At 34.4% G+C, this 25,381-nt stretch overlaps 1 protein-coding gene across 1 annotated transcript in view; it reads left to right on the top strand.

Annotated features, from left to right (window-relative positions):
* The window catches only part of LOC128990375 (NPC intracellular cholesterol transporter 1-like), a 73,991-nt gene extending 50,238 nt beyond the window's left edge, over positions 1-23,753 (top strand). The window contains exons 14-26 of the mRNA XM_054412721.1: positions 2,209-2,325; positions 2,900-3,080; positions 4,181-4,308; positions 5,202-5,296; positions 6,671-6,833; positions 7,415-7,578; positions 8,106-8,224; positions 10,511-10,653; positions 11,388-11,593; positions 12,611-12,842; positions 13,722-13,835; positions 15,519-15,681; positions 17,036-23,753. Coding sequence (XP_054268696.1) covers positions 2,209-2,325; positions 2,900-3,080; positions 4,181-4,308; positions 5,202-5,296; positions 6,671-6,833; positions 7,415-7,578; positions 8,106-8,224; positions 10,511-10,653; positions 11,388-11,593; positions 12,611-12,842; positions 13,722-13,835; positions 15,519-15,681; positions 17,036-17,172 — 1,962 coding nt within the window. The 3' untranslated portion in view covers positions 17,173-23,753. The remainder of the gene's footprint in view (positions 1-2,208; positions 2,326-2,899; positions 3,081-4,180; positions 4,309-5,201; positions 5,297-6,670; positions 6,834-7,414; positions 7,579-8,105; positions 8,225-10,510; positions 10,654-11,387; positions 11,594-12,610; positions 12,843-13,721; positions 13,836-15,518; positions 15,682-17,035) is intronic.
* Positions 23,754-25,381: the final 1,628 nt, after the last annotated feature.

The raw sequence follows: 25,381 nt of genomic DNA, 5'->3' as shown, positions 1-25,381 counted from the left end.
AGAGCGTTGGACTGGAAACTGATTTCAAGACAACTAAGACAACTCCAGCTGTTTAATAAATACATTAATAACATTCACCCTAAACTTCAGTTTACAATAGAACTAGAAATGGACAATAAACTCAATTTCCTGGATTTAACTGTCATACGAGGTGACAAACTTTTCACGTTCGATATTTACAGGAAGCCAACCTTAACAGATACTACAATCCATGAAACATCACATCATCCCGTTAAGCATAAAATGGCTGCATATAACAGTTTCGTTCATCGGCTCCTATCAATACCACTTAGCTTTGAAAACTTTGATAAAGAGAAAACCACTATTAAATACATTGCACATAAAAATGGTTACGATCCCGTTATAATAGATAAGATAATTAAAAAACAATTAAAGAGAAAGAACAATAGGAAAGAAGATAAACCCAAAGAAAGGAAAGTTTTTGTAACTTCAGAATTTGGTAATAAGTTACCAAACATTCAAGCAAACGAATTAGGAAAAAAGAACATCAATATCGCTTTTAAAACTTCAAATAAACTACAAAAACTACTCAGCAGTGCTGATAAAAAATAATACAGCCGACAGAACAGGTATCTACAAGTTATCATGCGACGATTGTAACAAAATTTACATTGGGCAAACAGGCAGGACATTTCAAACTAGATTTAAAGAACATTTGCCTAAAGCAAGTAATCATCTCAAATCCAATTTTGCAGCTCATCTTGTAAATGAAAACCATAACTACAGTGATTTTAACACGAATTTAACCCCTCTACATTTTTGCAATAAAGGCAATGTTATGGACGCTTTAGAAGAGTTCGAAATTTATAAAACTACCAAAACCCAACCTAACACATTATTAAACGACAAAATCAGTTTCCAGTCCAACGCTCTGTATGATACTTTAATAACAAACCAAGAACAGCTGATGAACAAAGAGCCGAGAAGTACAAAGTCCACCGCCCGCCCACCTCCCGTATCGCAGTCATGACTTTAACCTACAACTGTGCGGTCGGACATTGCAAGTTTTTGTCGGTAGGCCTACTCGTAATTGTAAAACGTGTTTATTTATTATGTGTGCGTGTTGTGTATTTAAACTTTTGACGACCTTTTCGAAGTGATAGATGTGTTTCTTGTACAAGATCTGATGATGAGGACTTAAGCTCCTCGAAACGCGTAATCCGTAAGGACCAACAGGATCACTCTGGCAGTACTCAGGTAATTTTATACCTTTTATACTTTCAATAATTGTCTGGGTAGCCAAGTGGTTATAGTGCTCGCCTTCAAATCTGAAGATGCCATTTGTCATTGGGCTATGAATTAATGATGTTATCTAACAAGAAGGTTGATTTTAGATAGTTACAAGACCAGGGTTTGGACCGTTCCATTATAAAACGTAAAAAATGCCACTGGCATAGAAACACACAAAAAATCTCACATTGGGCTAAGGAGGTTTTTTACACTTAATTTGCCTTTCAGGAATGTTTGGAAAAAGGTTGTTGGCAATCACACGGTGCGGGGCATACTAAGCAGTGATCATGTAGATAGTAAAAATCATATCTATAAACAGCTTATTAATAAGTTTTGGAAATTAAGTTTACGATATTCTACCTTTGAAAGTGTCTACTTTCGGTCAGCGCTCATTTTTGTTGTACCTGGCTCTACTAAAGTCTGAAACATGTTGGATTTGCGAGTATCTAATGATGTACTATATTTTTCATTGTTCGTATAAAGTTCAATAGTGTGGGCCTTGTTTAAAAGGGGGAATGTAGCATACATATGTTAGGCTTAATAATTGGTTGCTTTAACTTTATCAAACCTTTCAGTCATAGTTTTTCTCTAGTTCTCAGTTTTTGCCACAGACATAGAGCACAATAATCAAAAGGTTATAAAGAGTTGGAAAGGAAACACATCCAAATAATCATGGAACTCGCCACTATCTTATAAGACTGTGATTTATCTGTTTAAAAATATTAATAGTTGACCTAATCTTCTAGCAAGTTTAATTTTACGCTTTCATCTTAGCATAGTAACTGCACAACCACTTCCTCAACATCGCTAATACGGGAATTTTAAATATAATTTTCTAAATAAATATTGATTTAAATGATCAGGAATTCATTTACCTGGTGTAGGACATTGGAGTTCACTTTAGTCCTAGAATGTGGACACAAAAGTAAAGTTAATAGTTCTGATTATTTTTTCCAGATGGACAGTAAGATCACCGTGGGGTTGGCTGGAGTGGTGGTTGTTCTCATGTCGATTGTCTGCTCTGTGGGATTTTTTGGATACATTGGAGTACCTGCTACCCTAATTATTTTTGAGGTTAGTTTTCACCTGTTGGTTTTTTTTTTTAAGTGTTAGTCCCATAATCTTAATATATTTACGCCTATCCTCATATACATTAACTCAGCAGCATTTTAAGGATCATCTCAAGACCTGCAGGCTGCGACGCTTAAAAGAAAATATCATACTAAAAATCAAATTAATTGGCATTTCAACAATGATTGAATAGTTTTTTAGTCATTTTCATTAGATGTGTGGTTAAGTGTAAGGGACACAGTTACCTAAAAAAAAGACCTCGCGATTTTTATCTCACAACTGCAATCAGTGACCTCATGAAAACTATCTTTGCAAAAAGAAATATTCTTGCAACTATATTGAGTAACTTAAGTGGTATTGGAAAAATATAAGACTATTGTAATGAAATATAAAAATAATCCACTATAGTTCGGCCGCTTAGAAAGCGACCTCCTCTAGCATTGGTTTAGCATTAGCGCGCAGGTCGTTTTCTAAGCGGCCGAACTATACAACTGATGTTGCATTATAGATTTGAATTCTTTGTAGTACCTTCAAACCAAGTGATTTAAACATATTTATGTAGTCCTGTGTCTGGTAGGTGATCCCATTCCTGGTGCTGGCTGTTGGTGTGGACAACATTTTCATCATCGTACAGAGACATCAGAGAGAGCCCAGACTAGAGGAAGAGACTACAGAGCAGCACATTGGCAGAGTTCTGGGACTGGTCGGTCCATCCATGCTGCTCACCAGTGTGTCAGAGTCTTGCTGCTTCTTCCTAGGTATTAGACATGCTTAATCTAGTTATTGAAGTGATGTAAATTGGAAGGTCATGAGTTTATAAAAAGATACGTTTTTTGCTGTGAAGTCACAAAAAATAACTTTTTGTACAATGGAGCTAAAAAATTCATTAAAAGAAAAGTACTGAATTTACTAGCGACTCCATGAAATCACTGATTAAAATTTAAAGGCATTCCAAGTCCTAGATTCAAGGGTATAGTACAACCCTGCTAATCCGTCACCTACGCGACCATTACCGTGGCTGGAACGGTGAAATGGTTGGATTATTCGAGGAGCAGCATGTTCATGAACTAGTATGTTCAGGATTTAGCCGTGATTGTGGGTGACTATTATGATGTTTCCACTACCGCAGAAGACATTCAGGAGTTTCTGCAATTGCAGATAATAACATTAATGTTTCTGTGACAGCAGGAGACAATTATGATGTCCCTTTGAGTTCGAAAGATGTTCAATATTTTTCCACGATTGGGGAAGACAATGATAATATTTCTTACCCGTGGGAGGCGTTCAGTACTTTACCATGATCAGGGTAGACGATAATAAAGTTTCTGCTACCGCAGGAGATGTCCTAGATTTGACCACAAGGACACAAGGATGAGGAAAATGTTTCCTTGATTGCAGAAGGAGCTGATGTTTCCGTTACTGTGAACATGTTCAGAGTTTTCCTGCGATCGTGGAAAAATAATTATGTTTCCGTGACTGCGGGGGATAAACAAGATGTTAGCCATGATTGCGGTAGACGGTGATGATGTCAACACGGCCAAGGAAAATGGTCATGATATTCCTGGGATAACATTGATACCAATAGCCAATGGCACATTTGGATTAAGCGAGGAGTCCTATTAGATAAGGTCGGATTAGCTGGGTTTTACTGTCGCAATAATAGTAAATTCACTACATCTGGTCCATATAGATGCAATGACTACTTCAATAGGCAATCCAAAAGTAATTGCTACGTACCTACTAATATTAATCAGCTTACTTTGTACTGGATAGTACTTTTCGCTATACTATGCTAATCTCTGAATTCAGTTTAATTTATAAATGCACAATACATTATTTCCTCTATGCTATGTTATAGGTGCATTGTCCGACATGCCAGCTGTGAAAGCCTTTGCGCTGTACGCTGCAATGGCGTTGTTTGTTGATTTCCTCTTTCAAATTTCCTGTTTCATCAGCATTCTCACCCTGGACACTAAGAGACATGAGGTAAATGGAAATAAATTACTCCAATAGCACTTTAATTTCAACTGCTGGAAGTTTGTTGATTGTTATTTGTCTTTAACGAGTCAAAAACATTTAAAAAGCAGCAAATGGCAATTAAAGAAAATAAAAAAGAGATAGAAAGACTAATAAATAAATTAATTCCTCCACAAATCTCAATTGGAGGGCTGTATTTATTTAACCACATTTATAATATTGAAGATGTGTCAACTGTTAGGTTTTTTATTATTTACAGTTTGATTGTTTACTTTTTCCCTAAATTAATTCCTTGATTCTACCATAGATTAACCAACACAAACAGACTTCTCATAGCATTGTAAATTTTGAAGCTCGTTTTTCGTGTCTGTATGGTGACACTGGGTGCTAGTGTCAATGAAATTTATATTATTTTAGGGTTTATTTCTTGATTTGTGCTTTGCTGTTTGGTTATATACCTAGGGGACGATTAAGTGCGACGATCATTATTTGGTTAAACGAGGCTTTAAATTACTGAAATAACAAGAAACAAATTGTAAACAAAACATGACGTCTACAGTGCACCGTACAGAACTAAGAATAAAATTGTCGTTTCTATAAAGATGAGAAATCTACTAAGGGAGGATGTTTTATATATGATTCTACTTAGAAGTTTACAAGACAATAAAAGTTTATCCAAATGTTAAGCTTTGATTCTGCCTCAGAGTTTAATGCAAATCACAAGAAATTTTCATTAAAATAAGCATGATTGAGATTTGCCTGTAATTTGCATGGTAAGTTTATGTAGCTGTTTTTTTTTCACAGATTTAGAGAACATTATTCTCTTGAGAGTATTCTCACCTCGTTGCGAAGCACGGGCAGAACAACCAGTTTGAATAATCCCAATAACATTTGTGTTGTAGGAACGTAGGCTAGATATGTTTTGCTGTCTCAAATCGTCCAACAAAGCAGAAACTGTCATTGAAGACGGAACACTCTTCAGTTTCATAAGAGATAGGTAATATTGCGTAATTTATATGTGCATTTTTATTGAAAGTTTGCTCAAAGGTTTTGTGTCATTTTGTTCAAATTCCATAACATTTAACCAAAAGTGAATTTGTTTTACTCCTGTCTTCTACCATATGAATAATTTTAGTAACTAATTTATATGTTAGAGCCTTATAGTTAGTTTTGAGAATTTCTTAAAATTTCCAAAATATGTATTTTATTTCTTCCTTTGTATTTATTTATTTTCCTTTCCAAACAACTAAAATAAAAGTTAGGAATTTTGCATAGAAAGTTTTATTCAAAATATATCAAGTACCTTAACAAATTTATTGTATTTTCCAATCATTACTATTATTTATTGGACTACAACACTACAAACTAAGCATTTGTTTTGTGCAAAGATGAACTAAAGAGAAGGGTAGAATGAATTAAAGAAATTAAATAGAACATGAATTAAAGTGTATCCTTTGTTACTGATAAATACAAGCTGACTCTTTTGCCAGCAATCAAAGATTAAACGATTAATTTTGAAGGGAGACCTTACACCTAACCTAACCTACACTAACCTTACACAAATCATTCATAAACTACCAAAAATTCCTGTTGGTTATATGATGGCATAAATAAGTGTAAGTTTTGTTAGATGTAAATGTTGAAAGTGTGAACTTAGAAAACTTCACTTCTTCATTATGCCATTGTTGTAACTGGAGCGTGGTTCTAGTCATATGGTCAAAAATAATTTTACTTCTTTCTTCTTTTGACTTGTGTGACATTGTTTTACTTCTTCCTTGTTGTATTTGTGTTTGAGCTTATGAATGTTTATTGGTGTAGAATTGTCATAATGTGATACGTTCTGAAGTACAGTAGAACTCCAATTATCCGAACTCCAATTAACTGAATCTCCGATTATCCAAATCGCTTACTTCAACAATTTTAAAAACATAAAGCTACAGTAATAAGTTTTGCAAAATATCAAAGAATTGTTATTAAACACATTTAGCCAGTGTGTAATTTTGGACTTTGATGGAACACCAAAATTACACACTGGCTAAACTATTAACTTAATAACATGTATAGAACACTTGTACTAAGATCATTGTAAACTGTAAAAATGTTCTGATTTCATTTATTATTATAATTAAAAGTTCACTTAGTACCGAAAATTAGGATTTATCTTTAAAATTCCCGGAATTCCGGTAAAACTCCTATTATCCAAATATTTGATTATCCGAATGGGGTCTGGTCCCTATTGATTCGGATAATCGGAGTTCTACTGTACTTGAACGCTAAATGCTAACTTTCTTTAACTTTCATATTTTATACACAATAGTATTTAGTAACTACAACTCATACAAGTGTGCTTATATAACTAATTAATTTCCAGATACGCCCCTAAACTGTTGTACAGTCGAGGAACACGAGCATTTGTCGTGTTGGTGTTTGTTGCGTGGCTGTGCGTTAGTATGTCAGTGTTACCAAACTTGACTATCGGACTGGACCACAAACTGTCGATGCCTCAAGACTCTCACGTCTACAAATATTTTACGGTATTCTATTTTACTTGGGATTACTTTTGATTTCTTACATATTATGTCACAATATATCCAGATAACTTTAAAACCATATTTTAAGACAGAGTGATCAAAGGTTTCAGATTTGATAGACAGTATAACTCAAAATGTATATGTCGACTGTTTAATTGATTGTAGTTAATTATTGCCTTATTGCAAATAGTTCGACATATCGAAAGTATAATGTGCACTATCAAAATCGTAATAGACAAAACGATTAAATAACTTACTAAACATCTGCTTGTTCCATTAGCAAATTAAATTAAAAACAAGTTAGAAGTAGATTTAAGTGGCTATCTTTGAATCATAACCATTTTAATTTTGTAACAGTTTGTTCAAACATTGGTGCAATATGACAAAAATTATAGTTCACCACACAGGCAATAAGTGTCTTTTCAATCCTCGCTCATTTTCCGTTGAGTACGGGTCGAAAAGAGTCACTTTAGGGCTTAGTGATGAAATATACTAGTTTGTATAAAATAACCGTTTTAGTTTTTGGATTCTAATTGTGGTGATACAGTTGTAATGTTCTTTATCTAACGGTTGTTTGGTTCCAGTACCTGAGTGAGTTCCTGTCCATTGGTCCGCCAGTCTACTTTGTCTTGACAGGCGAGATGAACATGAGTGATACTGTAGTACAAAACACCATCTGTGGAGGTCAACACTGCAACTCTGACTCTCTGTCGCTGCAGATATACAAAGCGACTAAAATGTCCAACATGTGAGTGTAACACCATAAATTAATATAAAATTTCTCAAGCTCTAGCAACCAAATCGATAGACATGTTTAAAAGACCCAGTTTTTTAATTAACTTTCAGTCACCATACTTTAATTTAAAATGGGTGAGTTAATAGTCTAGTGGTTTGCATTTTGGACGTAAGTGTGAGAAGAACATGTTCCTTTGTATCTCCACAGTTTAATGTGCTTGGTCCGCCTTCCTTTGAAAGCTGTAACAACTTCATTGGAAATTACACTGGTGAAACACTAATATCACGTAATTTAAGATGACTCATTACAAAATTTCCAAAATGTTTAACTTTTTGGTATAAACCTATTGTCAGATGATCAAGCATAGATTTCTTTGATGCCTGAGAAATTCAGCTTTTTAATTTATGAACTTTGTGAAGATTTTTAAATTATTAATTTTTTCTCTGTTAACTCCACATTCTTCCTTCTACCTATTTTTTACTTAGTCTCAAATAGCGTGTCCATCACTGAGTAGTTGAGTTTATGATTTCTTGCTCCAGCACGTACATCGGACGACCAGCCTCCTCCTGGATGGATGATTACTTTGACTGGATCGTGTCTCAGGAGTGCTGTATGATATCTCCAAACACCTTGTCATTCTGTCCTCATTCTGGTGGTGGTGAGTTAAAAATCCTTGGAGGAAAAGACTCAATTCTTTTGAATTTTATCAGGTTTAGTTTGTATTTAATACAACACATCATATACTGTTGCAATCCTTAGTTTGGGCATTAAGTAAGCTTTGTTTCAACCATTCAATCACCGTTTTTTTATCACAACCCTCCACCATCTCTCCTCTCTTATCTGCATTCCTTTTCACATTATCCATTCTTCTTCAAATTCCTCACCTTCCTCTTTCATTTATGTATTTATGTATTTGACTCTGTATCATATATTCTAAACAATCCCAATTTAAACAAAATTCTCATGTTCATAATACAATGAATAAAAACGTTGCTATAATAGATTTTTTAGATTGTCTAAAACTCTTAAAAGCCATATTGTAATCTCACTAAAAATATACAACAAGCTAATACATGTAATTCTGAAAATGCTACAAATGGCTTTCAAACAACCCATTTTATTCTCTAAATGAATTCTTTGAAATGCCTTGTATTGATTTTTATTAATTAGAGTTAGCAAACTAACCTAATTACTGTTGGATTTTGTTGGTTATGTGGTTTAATTATTTCATTATTCTACTAAACGACACAAACTTTTCTTAACAATAAGACGATCTGTAATATTTAAAATATGTATTGTAACTTGTCTCCTTTTGTATAGTTAGCATTGTACTCAATTACCGACTATGCTATAATTTTAGCTGTTTTATGACATTGTCAATAATTTTTAAAAATTCAAAAAATAATAAACATATTGTTTTCATTCATTTCATTTCACCGCCAACTGCATTTTCCTTGGATTTCCCTTCCTACACTCTCACATTTTAATTTTAAACCATCTTAATCTTTCTCAAGTACACTCCCTCTTAAAACTACTCCTCTTCTAGTAGCTTCATTACTGACTCAATCACTCGATTTCACGCTGAGGATTGGTGCAACTTTTCAAAATTCAAATAGAGACAGGACTAAATCAATTATGTGGTGGAACTCGAGGAGAAATAATGTAAATGTCTGTCATTTTTACAAAAACCTCCAAATGGGCTAGCACGGTTCCACAAACTAAAGTAGAGCACAGATTAGGGGTAAGTTTTACCGAGTAACAACAAAAGTTTTGTTTATACCGGGTTAATTTTTGAACGGCTGTATGTGTTCAAATGAGCTTCGATACACGTTACTAGGATAATGTAAAGTATAGGGGTTGGTATTTTTTAAAATCAAAACCCCACCAGCAACCCCTGTTTGGGGGTGATTGGTGAAATTCAGAATCATGTTAAAAAGTGTGTGACATCACCCTGGTCACATGTACTGAAGGTTATTTGAAAATTTACAGCCATGAAAAAAATAAAAGTGATGGAATGTAAAGTTCCATTTAAATTAACGTCTAATATTTCTTGCCATAGCTTTTCAAAAGTTTGTCGTATGAAAGTCGGATTTGTGGAATTAATTACCCCTTTTAAAGCTCACTAAAATGATGTGCTACTTGAGAGGGGTTGCCGTTTGAAAATTTTAAGTTACCCCCAGCAACCCCTAAGGTGGGGCGAATTTCAAAATACCACAAAAGTACTTTACATTACCCTAGTAACGTGTATCAAACCTCGTTTGAATATATGGATCTGACTTAGGGGAGGTACAAATGAGGCATTTAGTTCAAAATTCCTCCGTGAACAGCGCTGTAGTAGAGAGCACTTTGGCAATAAAGGTTTACTAATCTCAAAAATAGTTCTGTTCATAAAATAAAATTATAAATGCCTCAAATTCAATTTTACTTTTTTTTAATTATAAAATTAAACTATCATAACCTAACCGAACTAACCAAACTTGCTGATAAAGAAATAATATAACAACAGTTTAGTAATCGGAAAAATAATTCTGTTTATTAAATAAAACTAGAAATTGCTCAATTAAAATTTTATAATGACTTAATAATAAAATTAAACTGTAATAACCAAACCAAACCAATCAAACTTGCTGATAATAAAAAAATCTTGGGCAAAAAGTTAATGCTACCAGCGGGATTCGAACCCGGGACCTACAGTATATCAGCCTGGCATGCTAACCATTAGACCACCGAGGCCGATGGCTAACGTACGTTTTGTTACGGTAATGGCGTTCCCTCAGCTAATAAGAAGCCCTCAGCTGTCATCGTAGCCTCTTCTATACCTCCCCTGAGTAAATACCTGAATATATGCAGCCATTCAAAAATTAACCAGGGGGGATTATGGGACACCCGGTATATTGTAGCTTAGTGCATTATAAAGCGTAGACACCTGTAATACTTGTTCCAGATGATTGTGATTACTGCACCAAGGTGATCAACCCTGACCTGGCCAGACCTGACTCTACCACCTTTGACCGATATCTCTCCTTCTTCTTGCAGGACAACCCGGACGCCAGTTGTGTCAAAGCGGGGCACGCGGCTTACTCTCAGGTTCATTCACTGTTGTCATTTTGTACATAAATGCTCATAAAATGATTTCAAGTCACTAAAATCAAGATGTGAATGCTCAGAATAATTTATTTGGAGTTTGACTCTTTTGTATTTTTATTAAACATTAGGTCCAAGTTAATAAATGGTTAAATAGAGTACCCGTTCATCCTTGTGTATTTTAAACGGTAATTTAGTTATGAATTTGTTCATATTGTTGTGTTCACTTAATCAATTTGTATCGCTTTAAACTGCATTTTACCATTGTGGTGCTTATTTTTATTAGGGGTCTGTGAGCCATACTTTTCCCCTTCGGATCAAGTAAAAAATGTCGACTCTCGTGTCTCGGGGTTAAAATTGAGTTGTAGAATGAATTGATTTTTTTTAATAAGCTATTAATTGTTATACTACAGTTATTGGTTTATTTATTGTACATGATCTCCCCCCGTATTACGGTGAAACTATGAACAACTTCTAAAGTAATGGTGACATCATCATAGTTTCCTACTATTACAGCAACTCCGTGAACATCACCAGCAATCGTGGCAAAATTGTAAATTTTTCATCGCAAAAATTAAAACTCGGCTCGGCTCAACCCGACCTTATGTTGGCTGAAAAATTATTCTTGGTCTAACTCTACCCACAGATAAAAAAAATATTGAACAATATTGAGGACCTACAGGTTCTTAATTTTTGTATGCATTACAGTATAATTCACGCCCCCCTGTTTTTTGCAGGCAGTCAAGTATAGGCTGGATGAGAGAGGGTACACAGTGGTAGAAGCGACTTACTACATGGCCTACCATACAATACTGAAGTCATCCAGTGACTTCTACGGGGCGATCAGAGAGGCTCGTAAGGTAGCAGACAACATTACTGAAACCATCAACGACAAGCTGGTACACATCGGGAGTAACGCCACAGCTCATGTCTTTCCGTATAGGTCAGTTGCTGCTTTGGTCAGTAGTTTCTGTAGTTCTGTAGTCTTCAGTAGTTTTCTGAAGATGTTTATCTTTTTGATTATCATTGCATAGGTGTTCTTATTATACACTTAAGTAAAACATAACTTACATCAACCAACACTTTATCCGTTAGTAAGATAAAGATTAAGTAATATATTTTGGCACTCTAGGGTGGCAATTGCAGATTTCATTGAACAGTTAGCTTGAGGTGAAGGTTTCTGTGATGGCACCAAACACTTTGTAGTAGTTTCATGCTACGTTTAAGACGTGCCTCTAATGAAATTAAATGTACAGAAAAGAAATGTATTGTAGTTTAAAAAGACTAACAGCAAAGTCCAACTGCTATACTTTCAAATAAAATAAAAATAACTTTAAACTCTGAGGAAGATTGAGGTCGCCATGTCTGCAATTCAGTCGGTGTAGCAGTACTTGTCTTGTCGCCAATAGATCTAGGTCTGTAGGTACCTTTCGGTACAGCGACAACAATTATATAACAAAAATTATAATTACAGTAGACTCTCGCTTATCTGGATCGGCATAGTCCGGATTCCCGCCAGTCCGGATCGGCAATCGTGTTTTTTTTTAGCGGCACAGTACAGTAGAAGTTCGATTATCCGAGCTAAACAGGACCGAGACTACCTCGGATAATCAAAAACTTGGATAACACAGTGGTAAATATTATTACCGGTGGAACTGCATTTACCCGGATATCAATACTGTGGACCTGGAACAAAATTGAAAAAAACGGCTATATATAATACTGTATTTGCTCGACTCTCGATAGTCCGGATTTTTCCTAATCCGTCCGGACATCCGCCACAATAGTCCGGATGAGCGAGAGTCTACTGTACTGGTACTTCACCAGTAGTGACATTTTAATGTAAATTCTAGATACCGATTTTTTTCCAACAACCAGTAGTGATACCAAGAAGATTTAGTAGACAAATTTCTTCATTATCTCTTCAGCAGTGTTTGATTGAGTGTGTTCTGTTGACCAGTGTGTTCTACGTGTTCTTCGAGCAGTACCTGACCATGTGGCAGGACACTTTGTACAGTGTAGGGGTGTCTCTTGCTGCTGTGTTCCTGGTCACTCTGGTACTGATGGGGCTAGATCTAGTCTTGTCTCTTGTGGTCCTAGTCACCATCACCATGATTGTCATCAACCTCGGTGGACTCATGTACTTCTTGGACATCACACTCAACGCAGTCACCCTCGTCAACTTGGTTATGGTCAGTGAACATTATCAGAATCTGGTTTTTTCATATTTTATTGACCGACGGCAAAACATACGTTTTTGTTTCCTACCACAATTTCAATGTTTTTTTTGTCACAATTGAATTTATCAATTTATGAGATTCAAATATAGTGGGAAATACCAAATGCAGTCTTGTCTTGTAATCGTAAAATAGTCTAACATAAACATTTCACGCACCAAACCAGTAGCTTAGGAGTACCTAGAGCTTGTTTGTAACATGGTGGTCACAGTTTTTGAAATAATTCAGTATCTGGTCTTGTGTCCAAGTTAAAACTCTGCTTACCACAAATAGTGTTCATCCATTTGATGATAATGTAACACAATGACCCTTTTTTAAGTTGTAGGTCCACTTATTTAGTGAACCAAGGTATCCCAGGCAAGGACTTTCTTCGTATGGGCGGAGAACCCCCCCCCACAACACTTAAACTGGTTAAAGAATTAAAAGGATATCGCATAGAATAGTGATTGTGAGAATGAATTTTACTGATTAGCTCTGAAGGGTGCAAGAACTCTGCAGTCCCAAAAACATAACCATTGTCCTACACAGCTGCGGCAAAAGCGTGAGTGCTCTGCAATCCTTGGCTGGAGCTTCATTTTTTACTAGGTGCTCAATCAATCGAGCTTTTAAGCAAGGCTCAGCTCAGATTGAAAATCGAGCCTCCTGCACACATCTACTAACAACTTATGTATAACACTTTTTGTATGTGCAATATAATCTGTAAACATGTTATCTCTCCACCTACTGTTAATTTAAAATTTAGTATTTTCCATATATACCTTGAATTTTGGTAAAAATCTAACTATACAATTAGGATAACTGTACCATGATTAATCGTGTATTGTTGTTTTTCAGGCTATCGGCATTTCTGTGGAGTTCTGCAGCCACATCGTACATGCTTTCTCTGAGTCTATGAAGGAGACAAAGATTTTACGGGCTGGAGATGCTCTTGTCAATGTTGGAACATCGGTAGGCTTAAACAGAAACTTTAGATTATAGTGTACAGAGTTTTTGTTTCTTGTGCTAAAGTAACCCTGCTATCATGAATACAACCTCAAAGCCTATACTAGGGACCATGAGAGTCTACAGTTGGCGGCAGCCAATACAAAGACTCGACTAGCGCAACATTGCAACATCACCCGTTCACTACTTTTTGACACTAATTAAAATATACTAAACAATATTTTCAAATCAGCTGGTATTATTAGATTTGGCAACACCGCACTGTCCTCATTGGCTCCTTCCTCAACTGCAGAATCTCGTGAACAGTACTGTAGGCTCTAGTGCTCTATGCTACATTCTACTATCAGGGAATATATTTCATCTGAGAAATTAAACCACTGTACTCTGGTGTCAAGTTATCGTGGTTCCCAGTTGAAGTTGCCAAAAGCCTAGACTTTTATTCGATGAAATACAAGTGAATCAGGACAGCTGTTTCCAGTTTTAAATTCATTAAAATTTCTCTAAACCCAGAACTGACCTGGCGTTCACATTACTGGGCTGGCTGTCTTTGGTGCCCTATTTCAATGAGATTTTTGATTTTTTTTCCTTGGTAAATTTATTAATAAGTAGATTATTTATTACAACAGTAGTTAATTAGGTTCTAATACTATGTTGATGACTGATGTTAACTCGATCCAGCGGGCTTTGCTTTTGTGGTGTGCATTTTTGAAACATTGTACGTTCTGTAATATTATTGTTTTCTTTAAAATAAAAGTTTGGATTTGATTTAAATGACTGGTACAAAACTTAATTAAATTTCATCTTGTATTTACCTCATACAAATTATTTTATCAACACTTGTATAAGTTTTACTAAATTTTTCAAGATTTGTCATAGCTACCCAAACTAAAACTTTGGTAAGTGGCATGCCTATCTTTATACATCCACCAGTAAACTCACTGCTGCAGTTAGTTTATTGTGCAAATAAACTTTCAAGTACTCAACTAAATTTGCATTAGCATATACATTTTTCAGTTTCAAGTTATTTTTACATTACTCTTAGCATGTTTTTTAATGCAAGTGTTAATGTAAGAGTTTTTAGTTTTTATCAAATTCTTTTTCCTGCATTTCTCAGTCTAATAATTGTAGTATTTTTAACTGTACTTATTTTTAAAATACAGTTTCATTTTGTAGGCTGTGAGAGTTTTAATTTATTTTAGGACCTAATACCTATATTTGTTATAAATTGTAAAACCATTTTTCAAAACAACGTAAATTTAAGTGTCACAAATTTCTTGAAATTGCTTAAACCAACGAATTATGCTTTTCCTAGTCGGTGATTGATTAGCAAATTCGATGCAAAACCCCGCTGCACTGTAATAGGAGACTTAGTTTTTGCAAACTCTGTCACACAAAATACCTGATGCTGCATGGTAGCCATCTTACTAACAACTGATGGCTAGACAAAATGGCTGTCCATTGTTGCGATAACTTTTTTGGCCGTTTACAAATCTATGGTAAAAAAACTTGGAAATATCTTCTTTTTAATCGAGTAAATTTTATGTAGTATGTCCGATTTAAAGTTTATCAAACACAAAGTCATGAAGTTGGGTTCATATTTATCCCCTCCCCCCTATAATATCCAGCCCTGTATAACATACAGTATTCCTATGTTGCATGTTTTATTCATTCATTTCATTTTTATTTTAGGTGTTTTCTGGCATCACCCTTACCAAGTTTGGTGGCATCATTGTGTTGGGATTTGCCCACTCACAGATATTCAAGGTGTTTTATTTCCAAATGTACATGGGAATAGTCGTTATTGGTGCTCTACACGGTCTGGTATTCCTACCTGTTCTGCTTACATACTGCGGTAAGTTAAAGTACAAATTATGTTCATTATCTTGTATTAAATCATGATTTGTTTTCCAAATTAAAATATCTTTTTATTTTATACTAGCTGACCCGGCGAACTTCGTATCGCCTAAGTTATAGGTTTCCCCTAAGACAGACCGATGGAAAGAAAGTACCGTTACGTTTAATTTTCAAGATGATCTCGTTCGCATCGCTCAATCACGTCCTGGTTGAAGTTCGTTCGCTACGCTCACTCACCTTTGGGTTGGAGCTCGTTCGCTGCGCTCACTTGCCTTTAGGTTGGAGCTCGTTCGCTACGCTAACTCGCCTCCAGGTTAGCTCGTTCGCTACGCTCACTCGCCTCCAGGTTGAAGTTCGTTCGCTACGCTCACTCACCTTTTGGTTGCAAATTAGCTGTTGTCATAAATGTAAAAGAAATAATAGTGCTGCACCCTGTTGGTAATCCTTGTAACTTTAATGCTAGTGAACATCATAGAACAGAACCAACTTGTTTAATTTAAACAGCTGTTAAGATTCATTAATTCCATTTCTCATAAGGTTAACATGGGAAACTCCAGAGCCACTGGGGCGGAGCCCTTTTAAGAATTTCGAAACACGGAAATAGTTTACGTCCGATTCGCATACCTACAGAATTTACACACCAAATTTCATAACGATCGGTGAAGTCGTTCCGGAGGAGTTTGCAGACAAACACTGTGACACGAGAATTTTATATATTAGATTTACCCTACACCTATGGATCTTAGACTTTTAAATATGTTTTTTTTTTAATACTTACCATACACAGCTCTAATTAATTTAGAAATTATAATTTGTTATGTTACAACTAATTTTAATTGTAAGGAAATTGTCATTTGATACCAAACTTGAAATATGCTGATATTGAAGAATTTTGTCTGACTCCTTGTGGACCTTCCCCCAAATGGGTTCCGATCGGTAATTGGGCAGATGTTTGTGTTACCATCACCAGTACATTTTTTCTATCGTGGTTTAGAAATTTAAAAAGAGGTTTCAGACGTAATTGTCACCCTGTATTAGTATGAAAATATTTGGTACAACCTATAAATAAAAACAACATAAACTGTGGTGAAGTTTTATCACTATACAAATAACAAAATTATACTCTACGTTTCTTCCTGAAACAAATAATATACAATATTGTATAACTTTCTAACAAGTAATCATTTTTATTCATTTAAAAAATAAACTATGCAAAGTGCAGCAAAATGTCCTAGCATTTTAGCGAATCCAACCAGCAGTTCCAGGGTTAATCTATGGTTTGATTGAGGTCTGTTGACATGTTAAATTTTTATTAGCATTCAAGTTGTGTGATTCAATAACACCTGTTTCAGGTTCGTCAGTGAACCCGAAGAAGCTGCTATTGTTCGAGAGGGAGGAACGGAGAAAAATGTTGGCCAGCATAAACAGAGTAAGGGAGGGGTTACGGGACAGAGAGGGGCATGTTCTGGACGAAGTGAAGCCTGCATGATCTTGCGCATGTCTAGACGAGACAGTTCCTAACTCAGTATTGGACCTTGTTCCTTGTGACTACTAGAATTGTGCCTTTTAACATAGGATCTTCATCTTCAGTGTGTCCACAGACAATGATTATTGTGAGAGCTATATTTTAATAGAACATTAGATACATAGTTTGTAGTCAATGTGATAGTGTCGCTGCAGTGAAATGCATGCAGTGTTTGTAGCATGAACTTTTCAAATGTTACAGTGTGCCTCAGGCCGCTTGAGTACGGGCGACATGAAACGTGTTTGGCCAAGTACGAGTTATGAGTATGTGATAGGTTTTTTACCCAGACTCTGGGGAATGTTACAAAAACTAAACAAAGCAATTTTATTTTTGTATTTTTTAACACTTAAACACATAGTGTTAACATAAGTGAATCATTAAAAACACAACTAAGTGCTTTACAACTGGGCGAGGATACATAAAAGCACAGTTTGGATCTATAAACCTACTATTGAATAGTTACACCCCTGTTGAAAACAGTTTTATAGAAACAAAAGTCAATTTTGCATCTAATTTTGCGTGTTTTAATGACGTCATTGGCATTTTTAAAAGTTTTTCTTTGTAAGGGAACGGTCCAAAATCTGGGATAACCAACACATATCTTTGCATAGCATTGTTAATTTATAACCCAAAGCCAAATAGCATTTGGAGCTATAGCCTCTGGATCATTATTGAACATAGTTAAAATCGAAGGCTTACCTTACGATCCAATTTATTTTATGGTGGGAACCTAGGTTTCTACGTCGTCAGTCCTTTGTCCCATAGGTTGGCTAAACTTTAAGTTTTTCATCCCTTACTTCAGATATAGTCGATTTGGTATAATTTGTACAAATATTGAACACATATAAATATTTACTAAGACGTAAATGAAAAGATACATGGCCATAATCTTCTTTATCAATCCTAACCTCCAAAGTTGGGCTGTTGACATGTTTGTCCGGATCGTAAGGCAAGCCTTAGATTTTAACTATGCCAAATAGAATTTGGGTCTAAACCCCTTGGGATTGAACAAGCAACCTTCAGATTTGAAGGCAGCACAAAAATCCACTTCACTACCTCACACAGATTTGTAAAATTTTCTTTGAAAATTCAATCAGTTGTGGGGTGTGTGATAGTACAAAATCAATAACTTTAAGAACATAGTAAATTCAAATGGAATTTCGTCGCTAGATTTAGTGTAGGCCTATGTTCGACCTAGGAACTTACGGAAATAATTAAAGTAAGTCAAGTCAAATATAAACATAATTGTTTCTACAGTTCTTGTAGATTGATCAATATCTACTTTAAAATATTCTCTTCAGATTTCTGGACATTCAAAAGGTAAGGTGTAGCCAAATGGGATTTTAGAGAAACTTGTAGATCTCTGGCTTCATGATCTACCTCTGGTATGAATGCGTTCCCACAGAAAAAACAAATTCACGTTTTAAAAAGCCTTTATAAAGTAAATAAATAAAGGGTTATTGTCTGATCAAACTCATGCAAATAATGTTTTGCAATACAGTAAGTCTGTGACAAGACCTCACATACTCTGTAACCGTACTAAGTCTTAGATTTAGATCACTGAAAAACTGTAGAACTAGTAACTGCCACTATAATAACTTACAGCCTTTTAAACTATTTTAAGTTCCCTTTCACTTTATTTAAGATATTTCTGCATTTGTGTACTTGTTTTTATTATTGTTAGCTTACATATTTATTCAAAATGTTATCCGATTGCTTTAAACATTAGGGACACTTCAACGAGTCATGATTTTTAAGAAGGTTGAGATTTTTTATGTACATGTTTAGTGTTGTTATTGTTAGTGCATTTTGCTTATGCTCTCTTTAGCACTGTAACTTGTTTTTATAAGCACTTGAACTTTGTGAACGAATGTTTGTTTTTTACTTAATTCACATTTTTACTCTTGGAGATAATGCTAGGAAAAGAATTAAAGTATAATAAACTCATAACTTGAGACTGTAAGAATACCAATGAATTTTACCACTTAATAAAATAATTATTAAAGTATGTCTTTTTAGGAGATTGTTGTTTATTGTTTAGATTTTAAAAAACTATACTGGGTGAATCAGATCAAACGTGCACAAACTTATACGGGGTATACAGCCTTTTGTTAAACTCACTGATCAGGTATACAAATATTTACTAATCATTTTATTAGGGGGGGCATATTTGTTTGCTATTTGTTATGGGATACTTCTAGAATAGCTCAGGCACGCTTTTATAAACGGGCATATGCCCAGGGGCGCCGGTGGTTTGGGTGCGCCCACTGGATGCCCCCAAACCACCGCCTGCCAGCACTAGGAAAAAAGGGGGGCGCTGCTCTTGGGTTTGCCCAGGGCTCCACTGACCCTTAACGCGGCCCTGGAATAGCTAGGGATCCGAAATTTTTTATGGAGGTCCGTCTGGGTCCCAAACCACCCGGAAAATCCAAAAAATTACATTTTCAAACTACGACCCCCCAAAAAATTCCTTATGTCCCCCTATTTTGAGAAAAAAGTTTTTATAGCTTTAAAGATAGGCTCTACTCCTTGGCATCTTTCAAAAATCACACTCCTTCACCTTCAAAAAATGCCCTACTTCTAAAGTTTTTAGAATGTCTTGGATTTTTTACGTGTTTTTAATTTTTAAATTACTTTTCGGACATATAATTGTACTTTTAATGATCCCAACATTGAAAGAAAAGTGCCTAAAGTGACATTTTAAAACTGTAACCCACTAACGCTGTTGGGCCAAACCGTTGTGCATGGGTGGTCTGATTCACCCTGTATACACAGACTTGTAGGTTAAGTAGGACAAACTGAAGGAAAAGTATTTTTGTAAACTTTACCGTCCAATGGTGATACTTAGTCAATACTCCTCTTGTAGGACTTATCTTTCAACTATAAAATTATTTTTTTAAATTACCTTTGAGGTAGGTTGCAATTAAACTTGGGAATCTTCCAGTTGTATCATAGCTTGCTCTGACGATTGATTATTGCGCCACTTTTGAAAGGTTAGCCAGCATTTTTGCCAGTTCAACTCCTGAAGATCAAGACTCGGACGTCTACTTTGACCGTAGAGGCCTTTATCTTATAGTTTGTGTTTTAGCAAAAAGACTACTTCCCTTGAATTAGTTCAAATATTGAAAATGATGTAATTAGGTCTACATTTCAATCTTAATTTAGATCAAACTGAGCAGTTTTTAATTTTAATTAGGTACTTGGCTATTTTAATACCTAATATTTTAATAAAATTTATAGCAATTAATTAGTTACAAACATTAAAGTAATTTTAATGTTATAATATAGATGTAAACAAAATCAACAGTTTTTTTTTGTATTCTTTGTTGATGATTGTTATATTTTACTTACTACTATTTACTTTTTTAAGATATTGGTCTTAAAGAAAAGTGTTACTTAAGTCTTTAAAACTACTGAGCCAAGCTTACTTTTTGGAGTCATAAAATTTTTCAAAGTTTTTACTCATGTTTTAGTCATCATTTTTGTTGTTGATCACAATTATTATTTTAATGGAGTTCCTAGATGTAAGTTTCATCTTAATTAGTTTCAGTTGAAGTTTTTTTCTGTAACAGAATAGTATTTATGAGTATTATCATTATTTTGTAAATTTATATTTTAAGTTGGCTAAGCATTGGTTTTATTCAGTATTGATAAGTTCTGTATAATTTAGCAGTCTCTAGAAGGTATAAGCATAGATAAAACATACTCCCTTAGTAGATTTCCCATCCTTATGGAACAGCTGAAGCCAATTTTATTGTTAGTTCTGTCCGTTTTTCTGTAGAGGTCGTGTTTTGTTTACAATTTGTTTCCCGTTATTACAGCCATTTAAAACCTCGTTTAACCAAATAATACGATCTAATCATAAACAATAACGTGTCCCCTAGTTATATAACCAAACAGTAAAGCACAAATCAAGAAATTAACCCTAAAATAATAGAAACAAAGTTTCGTCGACACTGGCCCCTTTGTGTCACGTACATGAACTAGACACGAAAAACGTGCTTCAAAATTTACAATGGGATGAGAAGTCTACTTGTGTTGGTTAGTCTATGGTATAAGTCAATGAGTGAAAAATTGTATGTCTACTTTTGTCCATCCTATAAGATATACATGCATCTCTTTAACACAACTCAGCATATTTTTCAAATCTTATACGGTGTCAGTATCCACCAATATTTTCAATTTTCTGACAACAACCACATAATCGGATAAAATTCAGTACCTTTTGCGATTATGGTTCTGGCTGATCTCAGCCTAGGATGTCAATTCATCCGTCATGGCAAGGATAGTATGTTAGTGAAGTCCATCTGACAAAACAATTGACGTCAAATATATCGATGGACATTTTAAAATCTATTAAAACAGGGAATCAATTAAAGAATCATATATATATAAGTTGTACTATGTTGTAGACATCGAGTTTATAACACATGGTGGATCTATTTTCGTGTTGAAAGGTTGTTGGGGATGGTAAAGAATATCAGGGAGGAATTGGGTAAGATAAGGCAGTCAATTGATAGTTGATAGGTAGCCTTTCTTCTAAAATAGTTTAGAGTTAAGAATATAAGTTATTTTTAAGGCTCTTGAAAATATCTTTCCAAAAACTTGTTATCAGCAGATCAAATTATTCTTGTGTTGCTTCTACGACTAGTCGCTTTCGGTATTAAAATAAAGTAAACTACCATGGCATGCCTTTTACATTTAATCAAATAACAAGACAATTTTATTTACTCAATAGTTTGATTAAACAGTATTCAAGCTGTCACACTGGCTCGTGAGTAGAACATTTATAGTAGTTTTTAAAGTTGTATGAATTAGTTTAAATTGTCAACATACTTTATACTTTTTTTGTAGGTGTAATCTTTTAATGTTGGGTACAAAGGTAGATATTCCATCCATATGGGCTAGCTGTAGCCAATGTTTTTGTTAAAATAGTAGTTGAATGAGCTGTTCAACAATATTTTTGTGTAAAATTCTATTTGCTATGTTAGTTTTTGATATTTTAAATTTATGTAACAAAAAATCCTATAGCTTTCATGAAGCTGTTCTTTCAGTTGGTTAAAAAGTCTCTGTATAAATCAGTTGAAAGTAACACTCTCTGTCGGTGGTTCGATTCAACTACAATTTGCATTCTAAAACTAGCGCCAACTATAACATAGAAATGGAATGTTATATTCTTTCAACAGTCAAAGGTGTAATGAATTGCCTACATTTTTCCAATTGCTTTACTTCCTTAGACTGATAAATTGATTGAACCCCAAAGTAAGACTAGTATTTTTTTAACTTTTAAAACATTGTTCACTTAACACGTTTACTGCGGCATGTCTCCGATCGGAGACATCACCATCCCCACTCGGGTGTGCATGCCTCTGATTGGAGTCATTTTTCATGGACATTGTAATGCGATTATATTTCGTCTAGCTATTGAAAAGAATACGCATATTGTGCCTTAGCTCTTGGCGTGCATGTTAACCGGGTAGTGGGTTTTTAATTTTGTCTTGGTCAAGGTTAACACCAATATTCATATTTTCCACAGGGATTTATTTTCGCGTTTGTTGACATTGTTCATATTCGTGTCTGTCGTAACACGTTAAACATTTAATGATATGGATCAGAATAATGATACTAAATGTACTGTAGCATTGTGGAAGGAACCTAAACTCAAAATTTTGCTTGATCCCTTTTTGCGGTATGTTTTGTTGGTGTATCCGGGTACTTCGCCCCTGCTTTTTCCCTCCATTTGGCAAAACCGGAAGGCTTGCTAGCAGTTTTGTTTAGTGCTGCTATCTATTGGGTTTTTGTAAAACTATGTCCACAACGACTGGGATTATATATACCTCTCCTATGGGATGAAACTAAATTCAAACATTTTCATTTTCGTGCACTCATCCACGCAGCGCATTAGCTGTCCGCGCTCCTGGCAGCGGACGGCCATCACGCAGCCACAGCGAACGTGTTAAAATAGGTACTCAATAATCCAATATAATTTTTTTGCTCATTTTTTTGTTGACAGAGCAAATTGTGACAAACTATTGAGCCTTACGCTGCTCAATCTCTACTCTCTACCCAATCAAGTCTGACACTTTTTCATAAATATGTACCATGATCCTCATTGTAAGTTACCCAAAGATTAAAGTTTCCTCATTATTTTCATTAGACAAATAACTGAAAAGACATTGTAATTGTTGATATTAAATCAATAAGATTGAACTTATCAATAAATGACATATTGTGATACTAGTCAGTTTATAGCTAAGTGAAATGTATACAGGTTTTGGACTTAGTCGATGGCGATATACAACTATTACAAATCCTATTTGTTATGGCGTAGTCCGTTATGTTATTTATTGTTTTCATGTTTTAAGTTATGAAAGATAAATATTTTTGTGTTACCAAAGGAATGGATCAGGGTTGTATTGATAAGCTAGTTAAACATTGTCTTTCTTTTTCCTCTTATTCTCTTCTATTTTTAATTTAAATTATATACATTTTGTGTTTTTCGCACAACACTGTCCTTAAGATGTTACTCAGCAATAATAAATGTACTGGATCAGTAAACGTGTTTGTGTATCCTTAAATTTTGTTCCTCAATTTGAAAGTGTGATTTATGCATTACGATTGAAACAATGGCAACCTGGGATTGGCTGGAAAATTAGATTGCATTAGGCTAATTTTAGTGGAAGAGAGTCCTCCATTTGTGGTGTTTTGATGTGTGTTATCCAATGTTGCTGAGAAATGCAAGTATAACTCTGTGGGGAGCAAGCTGGTCTATGCAGAATGCAGGACTTCAGTCCCCGAGGTCCAGGGTTCAAATCCTACCAATCACCAATGGAATTTGTTTAAGTGATCACACCGCAACCTTCTAGGTGCAGACTTAAGAAATGTGTAAAACGATTCTATGCTGGAGCCTACTTCCTAGTATGTGAAGATGGGACTAAAAACATATTAAATCAGCTGATTTTACAGCTTGTATATACCGAAGTTGTGGCTGGTATCGTTTCAATCTTACTAAATGAATCACACCTTATGATTAAATTTCTTGAAGTACAAAAAATTATCTTTATAAATAGCTTATATTTTCCATTTAGTTATTTATGGAACACGTATTCAGACCTTTTCGAGTCTGTTTCTTATACTTTATTTCACAAGTTGTTGTTATGTGAAGTAAAGGGTCACACATTTAAGAAGGTATTTATTTTCTTTAATTAGAACAGGATATATATTTATTTTTTCAATTCAAAGAAATTATAACAAATTGTTCACAATAAATGTTTAAATTCAGTTCAAACTACAAATTCTAAAGATCTCTCTGAAATTTATTATATGTTTTTACAGGAATTAAAAATACAGTAAAATTGTGCATATGGTTCCTTTTGGTATTCTTTTCAACGTTTTAATTTATTTTATTTTAATGTCCTTCAAATAAAAAAAAATGTAAATGCATACTGTAAGAGCCAATGTTAATAAACATTTTATACACTGAGTGCAATAATCATTGTATGATTATAAGGGTGAATTGTAAAATTCCAAAAGCTAAAAAAATTAAAATGTCTTTGAAAGAAATCATGTTAATAAAATAAAAACATAAAACCAGAGATTAGTTAATTACAAAACTAAATTAAATTGTGTTGGATTTTTCTAAAGGTTTTATTGATAACCACACGATCTGGTCAAAATAAATCTCTTTTCAATCAACTTCCACGTGTAGGAGAAGATGCTTTATCTATATTTATATTTTAAATTTTAAAAATAATTTAGTGCTGTAGATTTTCACTTCTATTGTTTGATATCAAAATTCATTGAATATTGATTCCCTCATGACTTGATAAAATTATTGTTTATTTTACAATTTATATCAACAACAATTCACATGTTTATTTCACAAGCATCTACGTAAGACCTGAAGAGCTGTATAAACACGCAAAAAGCATAAAGGTAAAGGAAAACTTCAAAACTAAATCTACCTATAGACATTTGTATACTTGTTATATTGATTGTATAATTTTAATACTCTACTCTGTAGATATTATATGTACATGAGTCATACTCTTCAGTCCAGCACATAAAAAAATGTCCAATCATAGGAGATTGTTCAAATGCACAAATAAGCAACATATTTATATCAATTTTATTGTCTGGTATGATTATGTTATCCTCTAAGATCAAGCATCTT

This window comes from Macrosteles quadrilineatus, unplaced genomic scaffold (assembly GCF_028750875.1).
Source record: "Macrosteles quadrilineatus isolate MER2022 unplaced genomic scaffold, UCM_ALF_1.0 Scaffold_3__2_contigs__length_128488019, whole genome shotgun sequence".
In the NCBI taxonomy this organism is placed as follows: Eukaryota; Metazoa; Arthropoda; class Insecta; order Hemiptera; family Cicadellidae; genus Macrosteles; species Macrosteles quadrilineatus.
This window is presented reverse-complemented; position numbering and strand designations above follow the sequence as displayed.